The sequence below is a fragment of the Rhinopithecus bieti genome, unplaced genomic scaffold (genome assembly GCF_001698545.2).
Source record: "Rhinopithecus bieti isolate Rb0 unplaced genomic scaffold, ASM169854v2 scaffold_36008, whole genome shotgun sequence".
Classification (NCBI taxonomy): Eukaryota; Metazoa; Chordata; class Mammalia; order Primates; family Cercopithecidae; genus Rhinopithecus; species Rhinopithecus bieti.
Genome location: NW_016816204.1, coordinates 2805950 through 2831649, shown reverse-complemented (window position 1 = coordinate 2831649; position 25700 = coordinate 2805950). Strand labels below are relative to the sequence as shown.

The 25700-nt window shown below is 53.9% G+C and overlaps 2 protein-coding genes across 2 annotated transcripts in view; one reads left to right on the top strand and one right to left on the bottom strand.

Annotated features, from left to right (window-relative positions):
- LOC108516852 (cadherin-23) overlaps positions 1-25700 on the top strand; it is a 421574-nt gene that overhangs the window by 359747 nt on the left and 36127 nt on the right. The gene's annotated exons all lie outside the window — the stretch shown is intronic.
- On the bottom strand, positions 1304-24213 carry VSIR (V-set immunoregulatory receptor). The gene is made up of 7 exons (XM_017854545.1): positions 23954-24213; positions 12208-12636; positions 11215-11271; positions 6100-6207; positions 3749-3776; positions 2449-2642; positions 1304-2274 (listed from the first exon to the last, which is right to left on the bottom strand). The coding sequence occupies exons 1-7, from the start codon at positions 24177-24179 to the stop codon at positions 2237-2239; spliced, it is 1080 nt and encodes a 359-aa protein (XP_017710034.1). The 5' UTR covers positions 24180-24213; the 3' UTR covers positions 1304-2236.

Here is a 25700-nt window from a genome sequence, read left to right as displayed (position 1 = left end):
CTGGGGAGGAAGTGCAGCAGCTGCTCTGCTGCGGGCCGCCTCCCTCTCCACACAGCAGCAGCCAGGCCTGGGGTCTGGCAGTCTAATTCTTAGAAGTTGTCTCTGCCTCGAGGTCAGAAGCTGAGGGCTGGGGCCAGGCCAGCCTCCCCAGAGGGCAGGGCATGCTCTTCCTGAGTTGGGACGTGGGCTGGAATCTGGGCTGTGGGCTTGTCCTTCGACTCCAGGGACAGCAGGTGTTCTGTCCCCACTCCTGCCCTGCAGGCCCCAAGAATTGTGAAAAACACACCCTCTTTCCTTCATTCTTTCTTTTTAAAATCTGCTTTGAGGCAAAGTCTTGCTCTGTCCCCCAGGCTGGAGTGTAGTGGCTTGAACACAGCTCACAGCAGCCTTGAACACCTGGGCTTAAGTGGTCCTCCCACCTCAGTCCTGCAAAGTGCTGGGATGACAGGTGTGTGCCACCATGCCCAGCCAGCACCCCTTCCTATGGCAGCTGGCATCACGCATTGTGGTGACCAGAGGGAATAAAAGAAGGGACCCCCCCCTCCACCCAGGGACAAAGGAGAAGCCGGGCTTTGGGCATTCTGACCACTCGAGGTGTCAGCCCCACCTCCGGGCCTATGTTTACCCTCTCCTCAAGGCCCCCAGCCCAGCCCAGGCCGAGCAGGAGGTGCTCAGTGGACCATTCCTTTGGGCCTAACTGGGGGACTTGGAAGCAGGGCCATGTGTCCAGGTGGGGTTCCCTGGCTGTAGCCGCAGGCTCAGGGCTCACTGCTGCCAGGCAGCCTAGAGTTGCTCCCCTTTTCCATCCCCCCAACCCCCCAAGCAATTGGGTGAACATCTGCCTGCCTAGCCCCAAATCCTGGCTTTCAGCACCCAGGCCCAGCTCAGCAGAGCCAGTGTAGGCTGCTAGGAGACAAATGCCCAGGCTGGACTACGCCCTCCACAGTCCCTGGGTTTCCCATCCTGCCAAACGCTACAGGAGGTCTGCCCAGCGCCACCTCACCTGTCCCCATGCTCAGGTACTGCCTTTCCTGTTTTACCCCCAGAGTATACAGAGATGCCCCCCACTCTCCTCCCCTGCTTTAAAATCCTTCAATCACAATTCCACAAAGGACTGCCCTTGCCTATGTGTATAAAAGCAAATCCAGGGCGAGCCCACAAGCAGGAGATGGGAACATCACCCCCACCTGGCTGAGTCGCCCTGAGGTGAAGACTCCGCCAGGCACAGATTGTATGGAGTGGAAGGTGGGGTGGGGGAGGAGCAGCAGAGTGCAGATTTAAACTGGCTCTTACAATCCATCCACAGGGTTTGCACCTGTTTCCCCATGTAGTTTTTAATAGCATCCCGCTTCACACTCAGAAGTGGCCCAGAGTGGACAAGACATTGTGTGGCACCCTTGCAATGGCCCGGGCTGAGCAGCAAGAGTAGAGGATGGGGAGGGTAGGGGGCCCCACTCACCTTCCCAGAAGGCCCCACCCACCTCCCTCACCACCATCTCCAGTGGGTGGTGCAACATTTGGCCTGGCCTCAGATTGCCCAAGACACCATTTGCTCACAGTGGCCACCATGCCCCAATACGTACTTCCCGTTTTGGGACCACCAAGCTCTGGGGACTGGAATGCAGGCACTGGAAGCCCCAGATTGACCTAACCTGTTGACAGATCGTCAGAGAAACTGCTGGTAGGAGGCAGATGGGGAAGGTGGCGATGGCCAGTGGGCAGGCAGGCCTGGCCCCAGAGCCACTGTGGTACAAAGAGAAAGTCTGACAGAAGAGCAGCCTCAGGCAAGATGGGGGAGCCCAGGCGGCCATGGGGGACAAGTCTCTCCACAGTGCCCTGGGTCTCATGCCTGGGAGGGTGGCCCAGTGTCCATCTTGTCCCATTGATGCTGCCACATCCCAAGGCTCATGTCTCAGAATTAGAACTGCTGACGGGCTGGACATTCTGAGACTTCTTAAGATTAAGTCATTTGACATCTGTGGCTGGTGAATTTCAGGTCTCTAGGGGAGAATCTCAGCACCCCAAAATCCTTGGAACAGGGGCTTAGCCATCCAGCGTCCCCATGTAGCATCCAGAGGGGTTGAGGGTCTGGGCTTCTGAGATGTCGCAGCATCTGAACCCAGAGCAGGTGGGAGGGAACCAGGGCCGAGGCCAAGGAGGCCACTCACAGAGCCAGCCCTGGCTCAATGCACCTGCCCCAAACTCAGCCACAACGGCCCACTGTCCCCCAGCTGGTCTAGATGACCTCAAAGTTTGGAGAGTCAGGAACAGGGTCTGCAAAAAAAGGAGAAGCAAAGTGAATGGGGCTCCTCTGTCCCTCACCCCTCAAGCCCACTCCATGAGGCTGTGGAACTCTTCAGGGAGGGTAGGGAGTGAGGCCGACGCCCTGCAGGGCATGAGGTCATGACCTTACAGGTCATGGTGCTGTGAAGGTCAGGAAACACTTACCCAGGGATGGGAAGAAGACATCTCCGGGGCCTGGAGGAGACAGGGGGGTGCCGGGCTCCGAAAGCAGATGCCGCCCAGACTCAGAAGGCTGCCGCTGGGCCACATAGGACAGGGGGTGCCTGACTTTGGCCTCCAGTATCCCCTGGGCAGGTGATGAGGCCTCAAAGCCAGGGTTTTCAATCCCTTGAGTGTTGCTGCCACAGAATCAGAATGGAAGGTCATCTGTGCTGTCTGGAGCATGAACTGTACCCTCCCTGCCCCCGGCTTTTCTCTCCTCCCTTCCTCTCACCTACATCCCTATCCCCAGGCCTCAGCAGCATCTCCAAGCAAGAAGGCAGGAGCCAGGCCCACAGAGCAAAGGTCATGGGCTGCACCTGCCCACCTGTCCTGAGCTGAGGGCATCAGGGCCCACCAGAACAGACCCCAACTCCTCCCTGACCATCAACCCTGGGCACCGCCAGGAAGCCGAAAATCACAGACACTTCCAGGACTTCAGCCTCAGGAACTTGGGGACAAGTTTCTCTTTGGTCAATAGAGTTGATGGCATTAGGATCGAACATCCCCAAAGCCTGTCTTGAGCTGAGGGGAGGGGTTCTCTTCTCTTCCCAGTTGGGAGTAGGATAACTTCTGAAGACCCCTGCAACTCTTAGATTCTAGGTGGGTTGCAAGCAGGACTTCCTTCAACCCGTCATGAAGATCATCCCTTTCAAACACCTAGAGGAGCTTTGCGTTTGGTGTTGCAGGTACCGGGGCAGAAACTCGGGTTCCCTGAGCACATCCTCCAGGCCGGGCTGCATGCCAGCTTCCTGCCCAGAGCACACCAATACACAGTCCCCATTCCCTCTGCCCCTAGACCCGGCCCGCTGCACCACTCTAGGACCCTTCAGCCTCTGCCCTTGTGGCCTGCAGCAGTCTGATAGCTTTCTTCTTGGAGTTCTCTGCAGGCAGGAGGCACAGCTCAAGGTGTGGCTGGGGCTGGGCCCGCGGGCATTCTTTGCATGTTTCACTGTCTGCGCCAGATCAGCTGCTTCCTCCCTGTCCCCATCCTGGCCCAGGCTGACCACTGAGACCCAAAGGTGGGTGCACGACACATCTGAGCAGAATCAGAGCTCAGCCTGCTGAGTGGGGGTGACAGGAGAGTAGCCAATCCGCACAGATGTGCAGCCTTCAGCAGCAGATGGCAGAGGCTTTTCTGACCAGCTGCTCTAGGCGACTAAACAGGGCCCCTACTGCACAGAAGTATCTCTTCCTGGATAGCCAGCCTAGGAAGTTTTCTCAAGCAGGTCTCCATGGGCCTTACCTGTCCATCCGCACCAGCTCCTGGGCACCTAGGGACAGACAGACAGAGAAGCTGGTCATGGAAGGGAAGGCTTCCCCATACAACATCCCTGCCTCTGCTGGCAGATGCCCTGCAGGGAACAGGAGCGAGCCCAGGAGGGCCCTGCCCAGCTCCAGACTCCATTTCTGCTCACATGGGTGCTGTCCAGCAGTGATTTGCGTTCTGTCCAGCAGATGGGGCCTCCACGAGGGGCCCATTTTGACGACTGATAAATGAAACTCTATCTGCATTTTCCAAGCGTGTAAGAACACTATTTGCCATCAAGAGGCCAAAGGCAGCCAGCGCTTTCTCCTATGGCTTGACTTATACAGCGTCAGACCTTCAGATTTAAGTACTGACCAAAGGTCAACTCCTGAATTTGCTAACTGATGTCTCTTGTTTGAACATTTGCCAAGTTCTGGTCTTGAGCCATGACTTACTGTTTAAGGTCAGTGCCTAATTAGAGGGCTCCTGGTCCTCTCTGTCCCATCCCCTACATTGCCTAATAGGGTGGCATTCTAGGGGACATCTCTCAGGGAAACCTTACAAGGTGCGAGTCCCCGATCACTTCCCAGCCACTTCACTTACTTTCTGCTTCTCATCCAAGTTGCTGCCGCTTGCCTCAGCCTTAGGACACCCCACCCCCTAAACTGGCCACCAATTAGATGCAGTGACCCCAACTTCCCTCTTTCGTGCAGCACCCCACGTCCTCCCACAGATGCTTCTCGTTTTAAGGAGCTTTATTGCTGATTACGATGGGGAAACGGATGGTCGGGGAGGGGCACAACAACAGAACAAACACAGGGAAGTTACCCAAAAGTTCCTGAAATCTATTCGAATCATGGCTATTGTTTATGGCCGACTCATGGGTCAGGCTTCGTGCAGGTGCACACGGGTATTCCCTCATCTCATCCTCTGCAGCACCCTTTGGGATGAGGGTTGTTGGTTCCATTTTAAAGCTGGGGAAACTGAGGCTCAATCCAAAGCAGGATGGAAATCCACACCTGTTGGCCTCTCCAGCAAACTGCCCTCCTCAAGGCTCCAGGCCCTTTCCTTTTCTTCCTGAGAGTGCCTCATTCCCGAGCAGGCTCTCCGGCCCGCCTTCCACCAGGGAGCAATGCTGCTCCCCCTGCCCTGCTGCCCGGTGTTGCTCTTCTGTTCCAAGCCCTTTACCTGCCCCCACCCACCCCCAGCCATGGGTATTCCTGCAGGTAGGTTGTGGTGGGTTCTAGGAGAGGAATAGGGGAGTTCTGAGAGCAGGGGTGAGGTGGCCATAGCCCCCGAGTGACCCACTATGGGGCTCCACGTGGGAGCCCCCAGGAATGAGGGGAGGGAGGGATGACAAGTTGTTAAGGGCCAGCCACAGGAAATAAGTTGTGAGCCAAAAGCCACCTGGTGCCAGAGCAATCCTTTCTCAGTTACTTCTGTAGCCAGGCAGAGGGGAAGAGGCCAGGGAGGGGAAGCAAGGACAAAAAACTCCCTAGCCCCTTCTTGGAGGACTCAGACTAACCAAGACTCATGGGCGGGGTCAGGAACCAGGCAAGGGGCACTGTCACCTGGCCAGGGGGGGAGGTGAAAGATGTTTGTGCCCATGACTTAAAGCCCAGCCCCACCACTTATTTGCTGTGTGGTTTCTTAGGCAAGTTATTTAACCCCTCCATGCCTCCGTTTGCCCATCAGTAAAATGGGGACAATGGTAGGACCAAATTCCTGGAGTTGCAATGAGGAATAAGTGAGAGCATTTTTATTATGTGGTGGACTTCTATTCCCTGGAAAGAGCATGCGTTGAAAGCTCTGAGATCGAGTCCTGGCTCTGCCACTTACTAAGTTATGTAACATTCAGCCAGTTATGTAACCCCGCTGATCTTAGCCTTCTCATCTGGAAAAAGAAAGGGTTGAGCTAAGTTATCTGTAAGACGCCTTCCACTTCTGATATTCCAAAGGTCATTTTTTGTCCCAACAATTGCTACTAATTACAAAACAAGCACGCCTATACCTTAAACAGGTCCCCCAAGGATCTCTGAGTGGCAGCATTTTTATAAAGCAACTTGAGCTACTCCATATGATCATTCATTCAGAAGACATGTATTGAGTGCCGGGCCAGCACTGCCTGGGAGCCAAAGGGGCTGGTGGGCACTTGGTCCCCAGAAATGGCATGCCTCCTTTCTCTCGGCCATTTTGCCCAGCTCCTGGTGGGAAGTGCAGCAGCTCCTAACTCTCAAATGGAAAGGAATCGTGCCTGCATCGTGCCTTGCTAATCCCAGGCGCTGAGCTGGGGGTTGGAGCAGGTCACTTGCACCGTCCACCCACCCCAGGCAGGTGGGAATACTCACGGCGGTTGGAGGCCGCCTGCCTTTGCTTGTAGACCAGGAGCAGGATGAGGGGGAGGCAGAGGATTCCTACGATGCAGCCACCCGTAGCCAGGGCTGCAGCCGTGATGTCTGAAAGGGCAGAGAGGTAGCCAAAGTGAAGCCCCATTCCCATTGCTCCTCCCAAGTGGAAACTGAGGCCCAAAGAGGTAAGACCAGGCAGCAGGGAGACCCGCCTTTCCCCGGAGTCCCACAGCTAGACCCCCAGCGACTTGCAGGGGCATGGAAGATAAGGGGTTCTCCTTTCAAAGAGAGCCCTGTGCCTGCCGCCATATGCACCTGGAGCACACAGAAATAAGACTAGTCACCTACAGCTCAGGCGGCTCCAGGCAAGAGAGGGAACAGAGTCCTCATCCCAGCCCACAAGGGACAGCTGGAACACCCTTGGCTACAGGTTATTCCCTGAAAAGGGATAGCAGGGCCTTCGCAGACCCCATGCCACAGAGCTCAAGGTCAAAAGAAGCCTAAGTGATGCAAAAGTTTTGAAAATAGATAGCGGTGACGGTTGCACATTGTGAATGTAATTAATGCCACTGAACTGTAGGCTTAAAATGGTTGAAATGGCAAATAAATTTTACATTATATATGTTTTATCATAATAGATTAAAAGCCCCAACTCATCCCAGAGACTCCTTAGCTCTGGGACGGGGCCTCTGGAACCCCTTGATCTTGCCACACAAGTCACAGGAGAAACACCCGAGGTGAGAACTAGAAAAATGTGAATCCTTGTTCAATGTTTTTCCATTTTAAACTTACTAAATTACCAAAAAAAGTACAAGTTTAAAAAAATATTCAAATATTCTCCTTCCTTTGTACCAAGAGCCCCTCTGAAGAGATCATCCCTGTGTGCCGGTTTCTATGTTGTGGTCCTAGTCATATTCCCTGCAAATACAACAGATGCAGGATCATATGACAATGCTTTTCCCACTGAGCACAGCTTGGACATCGCTCTGTCTCACCTACCTCATTCTGCTTAGGGTTTTATCACATTGTTCCCACTAAATTTATTGAAGCAGTCCCCTGTTGGTAAACACGTTGTTTCCATTTTCAGCATAACTAATAATGTAGCAATCAACTTGTGCACGCAGCCTGGCTCACTCAGGAAGGAAATCTGTAGTAAATTCCTAGCGGTCAAAGTGCTGAGCCAAAGAGTATGTGCATTTTCTTTTAGGCTATTGCTAAATTGCCCTCCAAAAAGGTTGTACCGCTTTGCTGTCCCAACAGCGTGGGGAGGTTTGATTTATTTCAGGCCATCTGCTGACTGCAGGAGTTTAGCTGGGAACAGACGTGCCCTCGGAACCACAACCAACATAAACGCATTTCCTTCCCAATTTTAGCCTTTCCCAGAGCCAAAAGATGGGCTGGGATGCCTTTTCACAGTGTCAACTTCGCCCCTGAGAGATAGATGGGCTGTGGTCTAAATGTTGCCTTTGCGCTATTTGTTTGGGAATAAAGGCTGTTTTTGTTTTGCTCTACAATTCGACAGTGTAAACAAGTTTTCAGGAGGTTTGTTCATACCGCAAATGAGAACAAACTGTTTTCAGGCACTTTAGAAGTACCCACTGGTAGAGGAACAGTTGCTATGCTAATTACAAAGCAAGCTCCGCTCCACATTACAGCAGGTTCCCTGCAGATCTCAGCAAGACTGCATTTTGACGTGGAATATTGAAAGTAAAGACATTCTATAACCTAGACACCTCAGTATTTCAAAACCCCCATCAAAGGACCTTATTGTGGGCAATATTTGAGAAGCCAGTTGCAAAGCACTCTCTTCTAGTGCTTTGCAGGTCTCCTCTGGACGGCTACTAAGCAACATTTTGTGAGCTTTGCCAGGTGCCATTCATGCCTGTTCCCTGTCTGCCTTTGGAGGGTGAGCTCTCCAAAGACAAAGATATCCCTGCCTAACTTCTGTCCCCACATGGAGATTTCCCCTCTGTGGCCCCTCTATCAGATCAGTACTTAATTTCACTTCAAGAGTCTGAGGCTTCCTTGCAACCTGGGCTGAGTTGACTCTGGGGCAGAGGGGCGCAGAGGTTTGGGGACAGGTCTGTGGATCCAGCTGCTCTCTGAAGCCGCAGGCATCTCTGCAGAGCTCAGCCTCGCCACAGTTCCCCACCCCTTCCCCCAAGCGTGGCCAGTGCCTGGGGCTGGCACTCACAGGGGAGGGCAGGCATGCTCGCTCACCATTCAGAGCCAGGCTTATCCTGGGAAGGTGATCAGGTGCTGGCAGAGGTAGCTGCCGACACCGCACTAAGGAGTGTGCCAGGCCCTGACACAGCAGGGTGGGATGGGAGGGGCCTGGCCTGCTCAGGCAGCCTTTGTCCAGGGCCTGCCTGGTAGCCCATGGGGATATGTGGAGGAGGGAGTTTGGCTGCTGAGGGTTAGGCTGCCTGATTTCCCAGGGAGGAAGCAGGGTGAAAGCAGACAGCACATTCTGCTGCGCTGGGGAGGTGGGAAGAAGTTCACAGGGAGATGAGCTGCCTGGCCCCCTTCTCTGAGCTCACTGAGAAATCACAGCCCCTCAGCAATGCAGGAGCTCCTTGGGCACCAGCTTCTCTAGTCTCATTCCCCTACCTCAGGCCAACTTGTACTTCCGTGTTATTTCACAGTCAAGCTACACTCTTACTTCTCAAGGATAACATTAAGAGGCTGGGACTGGGGCTGGGCACAATGGCTCAATCCTGTAATCCCAGCACTTTGGAGAGCCCAGGCGGGTAGATCACTTGAGCCCAGCAGCTCGAGACCAGCCTGACCAACATGGCTCCGACCAAAATGCGTGTTCTAATTTTGCTCTTGGCCTGTTTGTTGGTTGGAAAAAAGGGTAGCTGAGTAAAAAGTCAATGTAGCCTTTGAGTTGGGTTTGGTTTAGCTGATCCCCATTCCAGCTTAGGTCCTCGTGCATGTCCTCCTGATGCCTTTGTATCTGCAGGGCCTAGCAGGGGCGGTCCCCACTGGATGCCTGACACATACAGGGTGTAGAGGGATGTGGAAGCCAAGACCTATGTACTCAGAAGAAGGAGGTGCCCTTGCATTTTGTCTCCAAGCTGCTTGGTATTTTCACCCAACCTCTCAGTGCCAGGCACCCTTAGAGCAGTGCCTCCTTACCCTGTAGGGTACCTCTCTGAGCAAGCACCAGGGGGCTAACTGCTACCCACTGCACAGCCCCAAGCTGAGAAGAAGGTGAGTAAGCAGAGCTAAGCAGGCCTGCAACCAGATCCCAGCTATGCTGCCCTGAGCTATGTGAGCTTGGGCAAGTTAGCGTACATCTCTGGGCCTCTGTTCCCATGGATACAGAGAAGATGGTGACGCCTGCTTCATAGAGTTCTTATAAGAATTCCCTGAGGCTAGGCGTGGTGGCTCAGACCTGTAATCCCAGCACTTTGGAAGTCAAGGTGGGAAGATCAATTGAGCCCAGGAGTTCAAGACCAGCCTGGGCAACATAGCAAGAGTCCATCTCTACCAAAAGTGATTTTTTTGTTTTTTGAGACAGAGTCTCGCTCTGTCACCCAGGCTGGAGTGCAGTGGTGTGATCTCGGCTCACTACAACTTCTGCCTCCCAGGTTCAAGCACCTCTCACGTCTCAGCCTCCTGAGTAGCTGGGATTACAGACGTCCGCCACCATGCCAGGCAAATTTTTGTTTTGTTTTGTTTTGTTTTTTTGAGATGGAGTCTCGCTCTGTCACCAGGCTGGAGTGCAGTGGTGCGATCTCTGCTCAGTGTAACCTCCGTCTCCTGGGTTCAAGTGATTCTCCTGCCTCAGTCTCTTAAGTAGCTGGGACTACAAGCACACACCACCATGCCTGGCTAATTTTTGTATTTTTGGTAGAGACGGGGTTTCACCATGTTGACCAGGCTGGTCTCGAACTCCTGGCCTCAAGTGATCTGCCTGCTTTGACCTCCTAAAGTGCTGGGATTACAGGCATGAGCCACCACACCTAACCCCAAAAATAATTTTTAAAAATTCACCAGGCGTGGTGATGCATGCCTATAGTCCCAACTACTTGGGAGAATGAACCAGGAAGATCACTTGCGTCCAGAAGTTTGAGGCTGCAATGAGCTGTGATTGTACCACTGCATCCCAGCCTGAGTGACAGAGCAAGATTCTTTCTCAAAAAAAAAAAAAAGAAAGAAAATCCTGAGGCCAGGCGTGGTGGCTCATGCCTGTAATCCCAGCACTTTGGGAGACCAAGGCAGTTGGATCATTTGTCAGTAGTTTGAGACCAGACCGGCCAACATGGTGAAACCCCATCTCCACTAAAAATACAAAAATATTAGTCAGGCGTGGTGGTGCATGCCTGTAATCTCATCCTAGCTACTCGGGCGGCTGAGGCAGGAGAATCGCTTGAACCCAGGAGTCAGAGGTTGCAGTGAGCCCAGATCACACCACTGCACTCCAGCCTGGGTGACAGAGTGAAACTGTGTCTCAAAAATATATATATACTATATATTTCATATATATGTAATATACACAATAATATATTATATATATAACATATAATATATCTATAATATATATTATAGATATAATATATATTACATATATATATATCCCTGAAGTAGTAATACTTAAAAGGACTTACTTAGTCCAGTGCCCAGCACACAGTGGGGACTCAGGAAAGGTAGTTCTGTTCCCCTTCCTGAGCCTCTTCCTCCTCCCTCCCCTACAACAGAGAACATCTGAGGAACACAGAAACACAGAACACAGAAATCTGAAGTAGTTGAATTCTAGACCCCCAGCCTTTCGAAGTCATAGGGGGATGGTGGGAAGGGCAGCACTTAGCTGCCTGGGGCACCCAGTACCTGTTATGAGGCACTTTCCCTAGCCAAGAGTGACTGCCAAGGCACAGCCACTCCAGAGAGGCAAGAGGAGCAGAGACTCCAGAGCAGATGGAAGGGGAGTGGGCTTCTGGGGACTGCACCAAGGAGGAAGCAGAAGGGATGCGCAGCAGCAGAGGAGGAGGAGGACCGGGGTTTCTGCGGGCTTGGGGTGACAAGGCCAGAGTTCCAAACAGGGTCTGGGTGCGGATGAGGACAGAAGAGAACAGATAACCCAAAAGGGGCAAGAGAATGGTTCCTTACTTTCACTCTCCTGGGAGGAGGATGGGTATGCCACGCAGTTGGATGGTGCATCTTTGCCTGTGGGAACAAACAGAAGGGCCATTAGGTGGGTGTCAGGCCCAGGAGGCCAGGGAGGCTTGTCCAGGCCAGTGTCCCCCTCCCTCTCCAGGTTCTCACGCTAGTGCCTACTCGGCAGTGTTGGCCCAGTGGCAGCCTGCACACATGTGCACCCACACACACACCCTGGCATGTTCTCACCCAGCCCATTCTCATGCCACTCCCAGTGGCATGTGGATACCTGCCGGCGCCCACACCTCTGTCCGAACCATGGGCCCTTGCACTCTCACCTGAACAGAGAGACAGACACACACACACATTCCCCAACAGCCATTCAGCCATTCACTGAGTCATGCCCCAGGGCACCAATCAGTCCCGCTGATGCCTATACCCACGGTAGCCACAATGTCACCATGAGCAGTCACACTCCCAGCCCAGGTACCTACAGCCTCACACATTAAAAAATCTTACTGTCACAAACGGAGCCAGGTACGCCCTCCCTCTNGGATACCTGCCGGCGCCCACACCTCTGTCCGAACCATGGGCCCTTGCACTCTCACCTGAACAGAGAGACAGACACACACACACATTCCCCAACAGCCATTCAGCCATTCACTGAGTCATGCCCCAGGGCACCAATCAGTCCCGCTGATGCCTATACCCACGGTAGCCACAATGTCACCATGAGCAGTCACACTCCCAGCCCAGGTACCTACAGCCTCACACATTAAAAAATCTTACTGTCACAAACGGAGCCAGGTACACCCTCCCTCTCCATCACTCCAGCTAACACACCCACACGCTACACACCCTTGACTACCCCATCTCACCCACACACTCCCTGGAGTGTCACCCATGCAGCCTCACACTCCGCCCAGCACAGTGTCATGCATGGTCACACCATCAGACAGGCAGCCCTCCACGCACGCCAGGCTGTCACGTGCAGGATGCCCTCACCTGTCTGCACCTGCAGCTCCATGGCACCGTGGACCCTGTGCTCCGAGTGGTGGTGCCTGATCTCCACCACAAGGCAGCAGTAGAGGCCACTGTCCAGCAGGGTCAGGTTGCGCATGGTGATGGAGAAGTTGCCATGGTGGTCGGAGGCCGACTCCAGCCCATGGCGCTGGGCCAGGTCGTGGCTGGTGTTGGCAGCCTGGTGGCCTCCATGGTGCAGGTGAAGGTCCTGGAACGTGAGGTTGCGGATGGGCCGGCGCTCTGAGCAGGTCTGCACCTCTCCCCTCGAGCTGCGGTACCACGTCTTGTAGAAGGTCACATCATGCCCTTTGTCCACAGGGCCAAAGAGCCTGCAGGTGAGGGTGACGTTCTGCCCCTCGGGACAGACGTACAGGGAATACAGCGTGGCGACCTTGAAGGCTGCCACCGGACCTGCTCAGAGAGAGGAGAGCCCTGTCACCTGACTGATCCAGCGCTACTCCTGGCACCCTCAGAGCAGAGAAGAACCTTGGCCTCAGCTACTTCCCAGCCTCAGGCCCCAGGCATGTCAGCTGACCTCCCTAAGACTGCCTTCTGCATTTGTTCACGAACCCCACTCCATCCTAGGCTGTTGTGGGGGGAGCCACAGAAGCTTCCCCAACTAGGGGTGCTCTTGGATGCTAGACAGGGCAGAGAGAGACTCGGAAGGCAGCAATGCAGTCGGGTGTGTCCCTCTTCCCAGTAAAGTGTATGCACAGCCCGTTGGGTGGGAGGCAGGTTGGGGAGCAGAAAGGCTGTTTGGAACAGCAGCTCCTTGTCCTTGGCCGCTCTGTAGGGGCCATCAACACCTCTGCCCCTTCCTACTCCTAGGACTGAACATGCCTTCCCATCCTCACCAGGGAGAACTAAGAGAGCACCCGCTTGTGCAAGGCCTGGGCCAGGTGCTGCATCTCACCTGCATGCTGAATGCATGGCCTCCCCTTGAGCAGACGAGGCCTGCATTCTCAAGAGTAGAACCCCATGGCAAAGGCAATCCAGTGCCAGCCCTCAGGTCACTTGGAGGAGGGAGGAAACAGCCTTCTGGGGACAGTTAGGGACTTCCTGAAGGAGGGAGGGTCTTTGGACTTGGTGCATAGATAGGATTTCAGCCAGCAGAAAGGATGTCCTAAGCAAGGTAGTATGAAAATGGGAAAACCCAGTGTCTGAGGGACCGGGACAGAGAATACGTGAAAGGTCATCTCATCCATGCACTTCCTCCCAGCCAATGTTAGAAAATTGTCTAGTTCTGTTTGGTTTCTTTTCACCAAGCAAATGAAGCAATTCCCTGGTCCACTTTGCCTTATCCCAATCCTCCGGCATTTAATCAGGTTGACCCTCAAAAGCATGAGCTTTTGAAAACAGAATATGGGCTAGAGGCCGTGTTTCTAACTGTATGAGCCTCGGTTTCCTCATCTGTGCAGTGAGAAAACTATTGGCTACAATGCAGGGTTGTGAGAGGACTAGATGAAGGAAAGATGAGAACACAAGATGTGAGCTCTAATGCCCTCTGCAGATCTCTGAGGGATACCTACAATTATTATACATTAGTGTTATTTTTATTTATTTATTTTTATTTATTTGTTTTTGAGACGGGGTCTCCCTCTGTTGCCCAGGCTAGGCTTGAACTCCTGGCTTCAAGCAATTCTCCTGCCTCGGCCTCTCAAAGTCTTGAGATTACAAGTGTGACCCACCACGCCTGGCCAGTGGTATTTTTATTTTAAATGGCATGTCAGGCTGTTGTGGGTCTAGTAGAGAGGGAAGGAGGGTTAGAACTACGTACAGAATCCAAACTGATACATCATTTTCATTGCCCCAGCTAGGGGCATTGCCCAGAGCCAAGATAATACCACATCCTCCTTCAGATGCCCCTTCCCTGTCCTTAGAGCCCAGGACCCTTGGCGGCAGGCTGAGACCCACTGGAAGAGCTGAAAGCTTTGTCCAGTCAAGAGAGAGGCAGCCTGGTGGGGCTTCTGGAGTTGGCCAGCCTGCATTGGACCAGTAGCTGTGAGCCACTTAGACGCTGAGCCCCGACTCCTCACTCACAGATGTTTTACCCAGAAATGAAAACATTTCTCTGGCAGAGTTGAGGCAAGGGTTAGTAATAATTCACATGAAGTGTTCTATAAGTGCCATGCGAGTAGTCGGTGCTTGGTATTTGGGAGCTAGACAGGTCTCTAATTCATTCAGCAAGTCAAGAAGCACCTCCTAGGAGTGAGAAGCACAGTGGGATGGAGAAGCCAGCTTTAAAGTCTTTCCTGCTAAGGTGTGAATGACTGATAACAACTTGTGATCCGATCCTGGGTGGCTTGTGTTTAAAGGAGAGTCTCCAAAGGCAGCAAATTCCCAAACGGCATGTCTGGAGGAGTGGAGTTTTAGGCAGAGAGCCAAGTCTGGGAGCCCCAGATTTTTAGAGTCATTGTCAGGGTGAGCAGAGATTTCAGAACTTCTTTGGCAAGATACAGGTCTCCTTTTCAGGCAGAAACACAGAGACCCAGAAAGGGAAAGTGGTTGGACTGAAGTTCCAGAGTTCCAGAAGGTATGAACTCAAAGCCTGGACCATGGGGGACCTCAGGTGGTGCAGGATCTAGGTAGAACCGTAATAAGAAGACATAGCATGTGTTGTGCACTATGCTGAGGGTTTCATGGGCTTATCTAACAATGATATAAGGTATTGCTTTTATTCCCATTTCACTGATGAAGAAACTAAGGCACAGAGAACTTATGTAACTCACTGATGATCACACAGCAAGCAAGTGCTAGAGCCAGAATTAAACTCAGGCATGTAGACACTACACTGATGAAAAAAGTCCAGAAACTGGAAGCCCACAGGCCACATCCAGCCTTCACACATATTTCATTGGATCCTCAAAATCTTTTTAATTTTCTTGAGATGGCAACATTTAAAAACCAGGAATTTGACATGAAAATTCTGACTTCCAGCGCTCCTTAGAAAATCAGAAGATAACGCTAAACCAGCTTTCCTACAGGGCAACTGTCAGCTGGAGCTCAGTAGCAGCTTTTGGGGGGCATCGGCACTCCAATTCGCCACAGTCTGTACTACTCCCTAATAATTCCACCTGGCCTGCTTCACTCTGTCACCGTGGTTTCTTGGCCCTATGGACATTTGAGTTTGTGATGAATGAGTGTGGCTTCTTGGGCTAGCTGGCATGGGACTCTACTGCCCAAACCCATTATGCTACAAATCTGACCCACAGACTCAAGAGAGGAGATGATCCACCCAGGGTCCCCAGGGGAAGCCTGGCAGTGCAGGGACTAGCCAACTCTCCTCTGACTGCTAACCCACTGCCCTTACCCCTGCAGCAGGTTCAGTGGAAAAGGAGTCCCAGGAAGCTTGGCTGTGCCCCTGGTTTTGTCCGTGATGGCCTGGACTTCCCCTTCACACCTAAGTGGGGTGGGTGTGGCTGCAAAACCATGGCCCTGCCGGGAAACAGAAGTGAGGAGGACCTAGGGAAAGGGCTCTCCCACTTGGTTCTTCCCAGGAAGAACCAAAACCCACCCCAAGAGTGGGTCTTGTGCTGCCCCTTTTCCCAGCAGGCCATGTGGCAGGTCTGACCAGCACCTCTCCCAGCTTCTGCCCCTTTCTCCCTTTGTCTGACACTGCCTCCTACCCCAGAGCCACCCCAGGGCTGGGAGCTGAATTCAGCTCCAGCTTTAGCTACGGTAGTATTTACCACTAGGACACACACCTTGGGGGCTGGCTGAAGGGCTGGCTCAGCAGAAACAGGGCTGCAGGCCAGGGGTGGGTAGGGCAGGGCAGGTAGAGTAGAGCTGGTGGCCAAAGCTGAGCTGGGTGGGGTTGGGGGCCCTCAAGTGGACAGAGGTGTGGACAAGCAGGGCTAGCATGGTTGTTGGCCTGAGTATCCCTGTGAACAAGGAGGGGCAGGGCACCAGGCTCAGGGTCTAAGCAATGGGGTTAATGACCCCAGGATTGTACCCATAGCACCCGCAGCAGTGTGGAAGGTATGTTCTCCCCTGGAGGCAACTTCCTTGAGATGCACGGAGGATGCGGGTGGGTGCATCAGAGAGAACGCAGGGTTCAGGGAGTGCTGTAGAAGGGGCATTGCTCAATCCCCCACACCTCCCCACCCCTCACACACTGGCCACCCATCCCACAGGTCCCAAAGGAGTTGTTCTCCTTTTAGAAAAAAGGAGAAGCTGCCCTAGGATTCAAGTTTGGGGAGCAGGGGAGGATGCCCAGTTTCAAGCAAGCGGGCCGGACGGGAGAGGGTCCAGGACAAACCAGAGAGACAGGACAAAACAAGGATCCATGGGGGTTTGTCCTGGGGAGGGAGGGAAGGCCAGAAAACACCCCATTTACTGTGTCTGAGACTCCAGCTGGGACAAGGCACACGGCAGCCTGTCCTCAGGAGGACACTCGAAGGCATTGTATTGGGGAGAGGGGCAGTGCAGTGTGCAGAGGGGCCTGCACACGGCCTGCGGACTCCACGTCTGCGCACATGCACGTGTGTTGTCAGGGGAGCTGTTCAGCCCGGCTAAAATTACAATTCTTTGGCGAGAGGATGTTGCTTATTGTCAGGAACAGATCCTTTCAGACACCTGGGTCATTGTCGGAGACCGGGGAAAGTGGGTGGGGAGGAAGGCCCCGGCTCCAGGGTGGCCAAGAGCATGTGGGACAGGAAAATGACCTGGGGCCTGGGCCTGAGAGCATGTGCCAGGCGGGAACCATCTGGTTGCCATGCTGCTGTCAAGACCCAGTGCCCCCAGACCCCCACTCGCCACCTGCCACTAGGTAAGGAGACAGGGCCACCTAGAAGAAGAGTGCCGTAAACCTGGGAAAGCCTGAGTCTCAAGAGTAAAACTCGCTTGGAATGCAAGGCCCTGGGGCCTCAGTGTCCACTTAGTTGTGCCCTCATTGTGTGCCCCTGGGCAGGTCCTACCCTTCTCTGAGCTTCCCTTTCTTCATCTCAACCTGAGGGCTGTCCCATGTTCTGAGGCCCCCTCCAGCTCTAAAATCCTGTGGCCAGGAGGGAAGAGCTGTCTTATGACCATGTGTTATGTGTAGGCACTTGCTGAGCATCTTATACCTGTCACATTTAATTCTCATAACACCCCCGACATGGGTGCTATCATCTCCACTTTAAAGATGAGGAAACAGACTCAGAGAAGTGACTTGCCCAAGGCCACACAGCCCTGCGTGACTGAGCTGAGATTCACACCTTGGACAGGCCAGCACTGCAGACAGGAAGAGCCCCCACCTCTCCAGAACCCTCCAGTGGGCAGGCAGGGTTGATGCCTCATCCTTCAGCTATTTAGAAAGAATGAACTGACCGTGCATTGACCTCCACGCCCTCCGTGCAACACTCCTGCTCTGCCTCAGACCCAAGCTGAAAACATCATTCTTTCATTCCGCAAATATTTACCAAGGTCCTAACATGGGCCAGGGCCAGGCCCAGGCAGGGAGGCTGTGGGGATGCAGAGTTCCATCAGGGGCAACTGCTCAGAACTTGGGCCTGGGCCTGGGCCTGTGATTTCTAGCTGTAGCACCCTCAGATGTTTCTGTCCTAGTACAAGGGAAAGGAGCTCTTGTTGGCATCTTCTCAGGATATCAGTTTTTGTGACCTTCACCTGTCTCCACCCAGCAGGCCCCGGGTGACCCCTGTGAGTGTGCACGGGATGGGTGTGTGTGGGTGTGGACAGGCCTGTGTGTTTTTCATGACGGGGCGTGAGCTTAGCCCACAGTCGCCAAGGCAACGCCCCAGCCTTTGGAGGTGGGACCCAAGCTTCGTTAGTCGTGCCTAGGAGGCCCCACCCAAACAGCTGAACTCTGACCAGCTGCTAGAGGTTGTCAAGTAAACAGTTATTAATTGACTGTTGTGGCTGGCCCTGCACTAGATGCAAAATGTCTCGTCCTTGGTCTCACAGGACATCCCAAAGAGAATGGGACCTGGTTCCAACTCCCCGCCAGGCCCCATCCCCCAGGATAGTCCACAGGCTGGGGCTGGGGCTGTAGGAAAAGACTGTGTTCTGTCTTTATCAAGATGCAGAGGGAAACAGAGGCATGGATCAATCAGGCTGGGTCTGCCAAGGCTAAGAAAGGAAGCGTGGCAAGGCAAAGGCCGAGGGCCTGAAGCCAGCAAGTCTGCCCTGGGGCTTTCTGGCCAGTGAGGACAAAGGGCATCTCAGATGTGTTTATTGATACCTGCCCCCGCAGGAAGTGTCCATTCACATCAGACCAAGGGGGCTGGGAAGGGGAAGCCAGGCTCTATTGAAGGAAGCGGCACTTCCAGCACCTTGGGAAAGCGTCCGTGCATCCGGGGCTGGGGCTGGAGGCTAGCATGCCTCCCTGGGGAGGGCCTAGACAGCTGGCCAGAGGTCCTGGCCCGTGGATGCTTCTGTGGATGAACCCCTCCCAGACTCCCCAGGCCCTTTTGGAGGAGGACTGTGTGCAGGCCAGGCTCCCAGCTCCAGCCAGCCACCCTCATGCTCCTGTGCCGTGAAGATGTCCTCAGGGTCCATCTCAAGTCTTTTTGCCCCCTACTATTCTGTACCAGGCATCATTCTAAGTAATTGTTTGTTTGTTCGGGTTTATTGTTGTTGTTGTTTGAGACAGAGTCTCACTCTGTTGCCCAGGCTGGAGTGCAGTGGTGCAATCTCGGTTCACTGCAACCTCCGCCTCCCAGGTTGAAGCAACTCTCCTGCCTCAGCCTCCCTAGTAGCTGGGACTACAGGCGCCGCCACCACGCCCGGCTAATTTTTGTGTTTTTAGTAGAGACGGGGTTTCGCCGTGTTGGCCAGGCTGGTCTTGAACTCCTGACCTCATATGATCCACCCACCTCGTCCTCCCCACGTGCTGGGATTACAGGCATGAGCCACTGTGCCTGGCTGTTTGGTAGGTTTTCTTTAGAGAGCTAGGGTCTTGCTCTTCACTCAGGCTGAAATGCAGTGACAACGAGATCATAGCCCACAGTAACCTCAAACTTGTGGGCTCAAGCTATCCTCCCACCCCTGCCTCCCAAGTAGCTAGGACTACAGACACATGCCACTATGCCCAGCTAATTTTTAAATTTTTCGTAGCAATGGGGTCTCGTTGTGTTGTCCAGGCTGGTCTCCTGGCTTCAAGAGATCCTCCCACCTCAGCCTCCCAAAGTGCTGGGATTACAGGCATGAGCCACCGTGCCCTGCCTCATTCTAAACACTGTTTACATGGATTAGTTTATGTAATCCTTCCACCCTGTGAGGTAGGTACTAGTATCATCTCCATTCTACAGATGAGAAAACGGAAGCACAAAGAGATTAGTATCTTGCCCACGGCCTTACAACTAATAAGTGATGGTGCCGGGATCTGAACCCAGGTAGTCAGCCTCTGGAGGTCTGGTGCCATCTGACTACTCTCTAGAGACTAGAGGTAGCTGGGGACTGACTGGAGGCCCCACCTCCTTCCTGAAGACAGACAAATGTCATGACCAATGAAAGCCCAGCTTGCCTGGCCACGTCTACCACATAGTTTTACTTTTGGTTTTACATTAAATAACATTGAATCATATAGAGAAGAGGTTATTCCCTTTTCAATTATTTCAGTCCTGATTACATCAAAGAGAAAGGCCCAGTTTGATGCTAATATGTCTCTAAAACATCTCTCTCTCACTTGCTAATCTCCTTTTCTTTTAAAAATTTATTTTATTTTAATTTTTTGCAAGGGAAAACAGCAGTTTTCAGACTCAGAGCCTTCCCAGGTTAAAGTTTCCAACTAGAATTTAATACCCTTATATGGTTTTCCTGTTACGTACTTTTATGGTTTTGTTCTATTTGTGACAAGTGATACTGGCTTTCCACTAATGACAGCGATAAAAAGTTTCCTTTTAAAAATCTACATACGCAAATAAAAGAATGAGTAGATTTAAAGAAAAAATAACTAAATATTATGAAAGGCAGACACTGCAGAGATCACAAAGGTGATAAGCAAATGACTGCAGCTAGGGAAACACCAGCGTGGAATTACCCTTCAGAGGAGGGTGGTCAGCCTCACCGAGACCATGTCACCCAACCTGTCCATTGTGCAGACAAAGGGGAAGTGTGTGTTTGTGTTCCCATGATGAGTGAACAGCAGAGGCAGGGTTTGACCCCAGGTCCCCATGAGAAATAAGATCCTATGCAGAAAGGCTAAAGGAATGGGCTTGCTTGGCTTGGTAAGTAGCAGAGCAACCTCATTACTGGATTACTCATTCGTGAGCAAGATGGTGGCCACTGTCTTTGTCTTTGGGGATAGCCAGCCAAAGTGAATGGACTGAATGTAAAAGAATCAAATGTAAGAAAGATCCCACCAAGATAAGCAAACCCAGGACCAGGCTTGCCTTCAACGTCCCCGTATCCAGACAACTTTAAGAGGAGAACCTGCAGGCACCTCCATGGGCATTTCAGATTGTGAGGACCCATCGGCGCTCACAGGTAGCTGGATGCAGCCCATGGACCCTTCACACTCCAGGTTTTGGAGAATCTAGTCCCAGTGAAGCTCACCAATGCCTTCCCAGGCCCTGGGCACTCCATAAGGCCCTGTAGGAAGCAAGGACCTTAGATGGAAAACCAGTGGCATGTGGCCTGCAGAAGCCAAGAAATCCCATAACATTACACAGTATTCACGAGCAGCCGGGTTCCGTGTTAAGTGTTCGTTCATTGGCTCTTCACAGTAGCCCTCCAAGGGAAGTGTTATCATCATCCCCGTTTTAGAGGTAGGGGAACCTGCTCAGGGATACTGAATAACTTGTCCAATATCACAGAGCAGTAAATGGCCATCTTGTGATTTAAGCCTAGGTCTGAGTGACTCGCAAAGCCCAAGAGTTAAGCAAGGGGTTGTACGGAAGCCCTGGCGTGCAAGTCCCTGGCTTCGCCATACACAGTCTTGCTGGGGCTGCTGCTAAGGGCATCTATGGGGCCACTGGAAGCCACAGTGCTGATCCCTGGCCCACCCTCCCCTGGGAGACCAGACCCTGGATCATTGGTTGGCTAAAGCCTGGGGCCTCAAGCTTGGTATGTGGGGCTCGCTCACTGCCAATGGGTCGTTACTGAGGATCCCTTTCTTCCTTTCATCTGCTCAGGCCTAAGACCCCAAACACTGTGTGCGGATAGGGAGGTGGCCCCTTTAGCATCTCAGCAGCACACTCCTGCCTGGATCACCCTCTCCCAGGAAGGTCAGACCTCAGCAGAACCTTTGCCCTGCTTGGGAGGAAACACGAACAACCAGTACAGCTCAGCAAGAGGCTCCCAGTATTGCTGGCCCTTGGGTGTCCCTGGCATTGGGTAGATGCCCCCTCATGCAAGGGACTGGCCTCAAGGCTGTTCCTCTCTACTCCAGAGCCTCTGGGCAGTGGGTTGTGGATTTCCTAAGAGCTGACCATTGCTGCGTCAGACGCTTGCAGCACTGGGTTACTCAACAAGGCCCTGCAGCCTGGTTTGCTGTGAAGGGGAAGATGGGGTCTCTCGTCCCTAACCCCAGTGCACCTCTATGAACTTAAATGTGCTCATCCCAGAGGTTGGGACTCCTGAGTCAACCCATGAGGACAGGGCAAGGACAGTAACTGCCTCAGGTCCTGGGAATGTCTGTGGGGAAGAAGAGGCTCTGCCACCCTTGAGATCTGCTGGGTCCTGGTCCCAAAGTGTACCCCTCCACCCATCTCACCCTGAGTCAGGCCCAGGAAAGGAGTATCTCTGGTGTTTCCTGGGCTTCTGAACACCACATTCATTACTACCATTCTCCTCAGTGCTGGCCCAAACCCAAGAGCTGCAGAACAGGCTGGTGCCAGACACTCTGTCTCACCTTCCCTGGCATAAAGGCTTTGACCTTGGGCAGCACACCCAGGGCAACCCAGCACCTCGGCAGGCTGGTGATCAATCTTCTCAACTTACAGATCCTGCTGACCATGCCTGCAACCAGGCCTCCCATCCACTATCCCCCTCAGTGCACACTGTCCTAGGGAGTTGGGTGAATATCTGTTATAGTGTGTCCATGTCACAGTTCAGAATACTGAGGTCCCAGAGCAATTCAAATGCTTCTGACTCCTTTCAGTGGAAAGCTGCAGCCAGCCTAAATCATCTCCCTGTGCTGGGCCCAGGAAGAGATGGCTCTTTGGTGTACCATGTTGTTTGAGTAGCCAAGACCTCTGAAAGTAAAGGCCCCTGGCCATATAAGCAATACAGGGGAAGGCGTCCCGAGCCCCTCTTGGGGTCTCTCTGCTACTGGGTGTTCTGCAAGCTGGATCCCTATGCCCTGGATCTCTAGAACTGTTTCTCAAATTGGGGCTGCTGAACAGAGGGCAGCCCAGCCAAGTGAGGGCAGGAAGTGGGCAAGAAAGCAGGAAGGGTCGCCTGGAAGGACAGGGCAGGGCAGGGCAGGTGGCCCATGACAGGTGGGATGCTGACTTGCCTGCCTGCCACCATCCCCTGTTCCTTCTGGAAGCCATGCCCTGCCGTAAGCCGTGGCCTTGGTGCTGAGACTGTCCACTCCACCTCCCGTTCTCCTCTTCCCTCTGACTGTCACCTTGAGGAGCATCCACCCTAGGGCTTAGGCAGCTGTGTCTGTGACATGTGGAGCCCTCCTCCTCCTCAGAGGCCCAGGCCAGCCTCCAAGTGCTGAGATAGCCGGCAGCCTGTGGGCACCCAGGTTGCTGAGGTATCTTGCAGGTTCAGCCTCCTCCTCTCCCTCTTATCCCATCACCCTCTCCTTCTGTTCCATCCCGCCCACTGGGTCCCTCTGCCAAGCCCTCCACCTCCCTCCTGCCTCCCTCCGAGTCCCTGCATGACTCATACTTTCCCTGGGTCCTCCCCATAAAGTTTGGTTCCACAGACTCTTTGAAGAGATCCAGCCTCTTCAGCTCTGGGCAGGCAAGAACCAGGCAACCAGGCCATGGGTACCAGGGCCTCTGCCCCCAGCCCAGGAGCCCCTGTGTTCAGGCTAGGATGCTATCTGAACATGCTGACAGTCTGGACTTCGGAAGGGGAAGGTGGTGTTTCCCTGTGTGGGCTTCTGTGTTTGAGCTGAGGAAACTGAGACCAGAGATGCTATAAGCTATCCAGGGACCTAGAAGGGGCTCGTGGCTGAGCTGAAGAGTGTCCCACATCCTCCCCAGTACCCCACACTGGTCCCTGAGTGGCAGCCTTGCTAGGATGGCAGGAATCAGCTGACCACTTATTCCTGGGCTATCAGACCCTTAGAATCGGGACCAGGTGGGCAGTGTTGCCTCTGTGTCTGAAAGTGTGCCCACCGTGACCAGTGCCCACCAAGGCTCAGCCAGGGGTTTCACCAGGGCAGAGCATACCATGCCCTCTGTGTCCTCTGCAACACTAGAGCCCTGAGACTAGAGGGGCAAAAAGATGCCAGCTGTCAAAAGCCGGTGACATCCACCAGAACACACTGACCACCCGCACCCTGTGCCTCTCCTTCTCTGCAGAAGCCACCTGTGCCTGGGGCTCTCTGGGCAGGGAAGGGCTGGACAGGCAGCCCTCAGGGGACAGCCCTGCCTGCCACTTGAGCAGCTATCAGAGCATGCAGATGTGCCTGATGCCTAGCTGGGACACTTGGCACAGTTGCCACTGCACCCTGCCCAGTGGTCCCAGCAGCCTCTGGGCGGTGGGTGGAGTGGGGTGCACGGTCACACAGGCTGAGAGGGATCCCAGGACGCCCCCATCCCACAGTTCCCACTCCAGTCTGCTGTCTTCTCCCAGCTCTTCCCCAGCGCCCCGCCTCCCCCGACCTTACCTAGGGACGCAGCCAGGAAGAGGGCGAAGAGCAGGGATCCCCAGCGCCAGCAGCCGGCCTCCGGGGCCGTGGGGACGCCCATGTCTCCGTTAGACGCGCAGAGGAACTTCTGGTGCCGGGGAGCAGGCGGGACGCCGCCGGCGCGGGGAAGCCTCCCGCGAGTGAGTGCGAGCGAGTGCGAGCGAGTGAGCCGCAGCGGGCGGCCCCAGAGCTGCGCTCCAGGCATCCGCCCCCGTCCCGCAGCGCCCCCGGCGGGGCGTGTGGGGGAACTGCCTCTCCGAAGATCGCGTGGGAGGGGCTTCCCGGAGACCGGCCCCGTGGGTGGGGAGCCAGCGTGCGTCCCAGCGAGTCAACTCTACTTGATCGGCAATTTAAAGCCAGTTCTACAGTCCCCCAGTCCTTTTGGAGAGAAGATTATTATTGCTGCGCAGCCTAAGAAGTAGATCTACCTCTAACAGCGTGATAGACGTTACCATGGCTTGCATCTGCCCTCAGCCACCAGCCTTTGAGTGGTCTGGGGACAGAGACTTGTACCTTACATCATCCAGCCAGACCAGGGCTTGGTATGTGGTAGGCACTCCCAGTTGTGGAATGAGTGAGTGAATGAGTGAATGAATGAAATCTGACATTGTGAAGAGCTAGGCAAGCTGGAACCAGTTTAACTGTAGATTCAGAGCCTGAGGCACCCTGAGTGCATGCGCACACACACACACACACACACACACAGAACAGATGCAGGGCTGCACACCAGGATCAGCACATCCCTACCCCGGGACACAGACAGGTATGCAGGCAACACCTGTTGGCGTGCCCCACAACATATCCTGCAAGCTCCCCTCCAGCAGAGGCCTCAGCTGTCAGCCTGGCTATGCCCGGGCCCTCCCTCCCTGGTGCCTGGATATCTGCAGGACACTCCGAGGCACCCTAACTTCTAGTGCCTCTGCTCTTGCACCCACACCCAGCACTGCTGGCACCACTGGAATGTCTCTCCCCTCCTCTCCAAATTGTTCTCATCCCTCAGGGCTCAGCTCAAGTCCTCCCACTTCACAAAATGTCCTGACCCTTCCTTTTCCCCCGGCAAATCCTTACTGTCCACACTCCCTTCAGCTACCACCTCCAGCCTGAGATAACCAAGCAGTTGGTTCTTCTTCCGGCTCTTCTGCCCTCCGGAGCTAAACTACAAACCTCTCCCTGATGTTTCTGAGTCCCTAGCACAAAGCTGGGCGTGGAGAAGGTGTTCATTGCACTCTTATCTGAATGGACAAACCGATGAATGAGTGAGTGATTATGTGATGGAGGAGCTGAGGCGATCGTGGCCAGGACCAGGGATCGAAGGAGTGGAAGAGCACAGCTGTTTTACTCAGTTTACCCCAGTCTAGCTGAAGCTTCCAGGGGTTTTTCTGGCCCTTTCGGGATCTTGGGTTCATAGGTGACTCCTAGGCTGAGGGGCAGAGGACACCCAAAGTCTGACTGGGTGAGGAACCAGGGTAACAGGACTGAATGGGAGCCAGGAGTTCTGGGGGCCTTGTGGGTGACCTGATCCAAGTCATGGGCTCTCTGGAGGCCCTTAGCCCTTGCTCTCAGGGCAGGAAAGGCTACAACAGAGGAAGGCTGAGGCATCATGTTGTTACTAAGTGACCTTGTGCAGGCCCAGTTCCCATGGAGCCAGGGAACTCCCCCAGGATGGGAGCTTCAGAGGCTGCCAGGACATAACCCAGGTCCTTGGGCATGCTCCTGGCCTTGTGAC

Bases quoted from the DNA above. Each gene is read 5' to 3' on its own strand.
- VSIR (XM_017854545.1), bottom strand. From the start codon at position 24,179: ATGCCTGGAGCGCAGCTCTGGGGCCGCCCGCTGCGGCTCACTCGCTCG. The intron at 12,637-23,953 runs GTAAGGTCGGGG...CTCTCTGAGCAG, and splicing joins CTTCCTGGCTGCGTCCCTAG to GTCCGGTGGCAGCCTTCAAG. The intron at 2,275-2,448 runs GTAAGTGTTTCC...CTTTTTTTGCAG, and splicing joins TGTCTTCTTCCCATCCCTGG to ACCCTGTTCCTGACTCTCCA.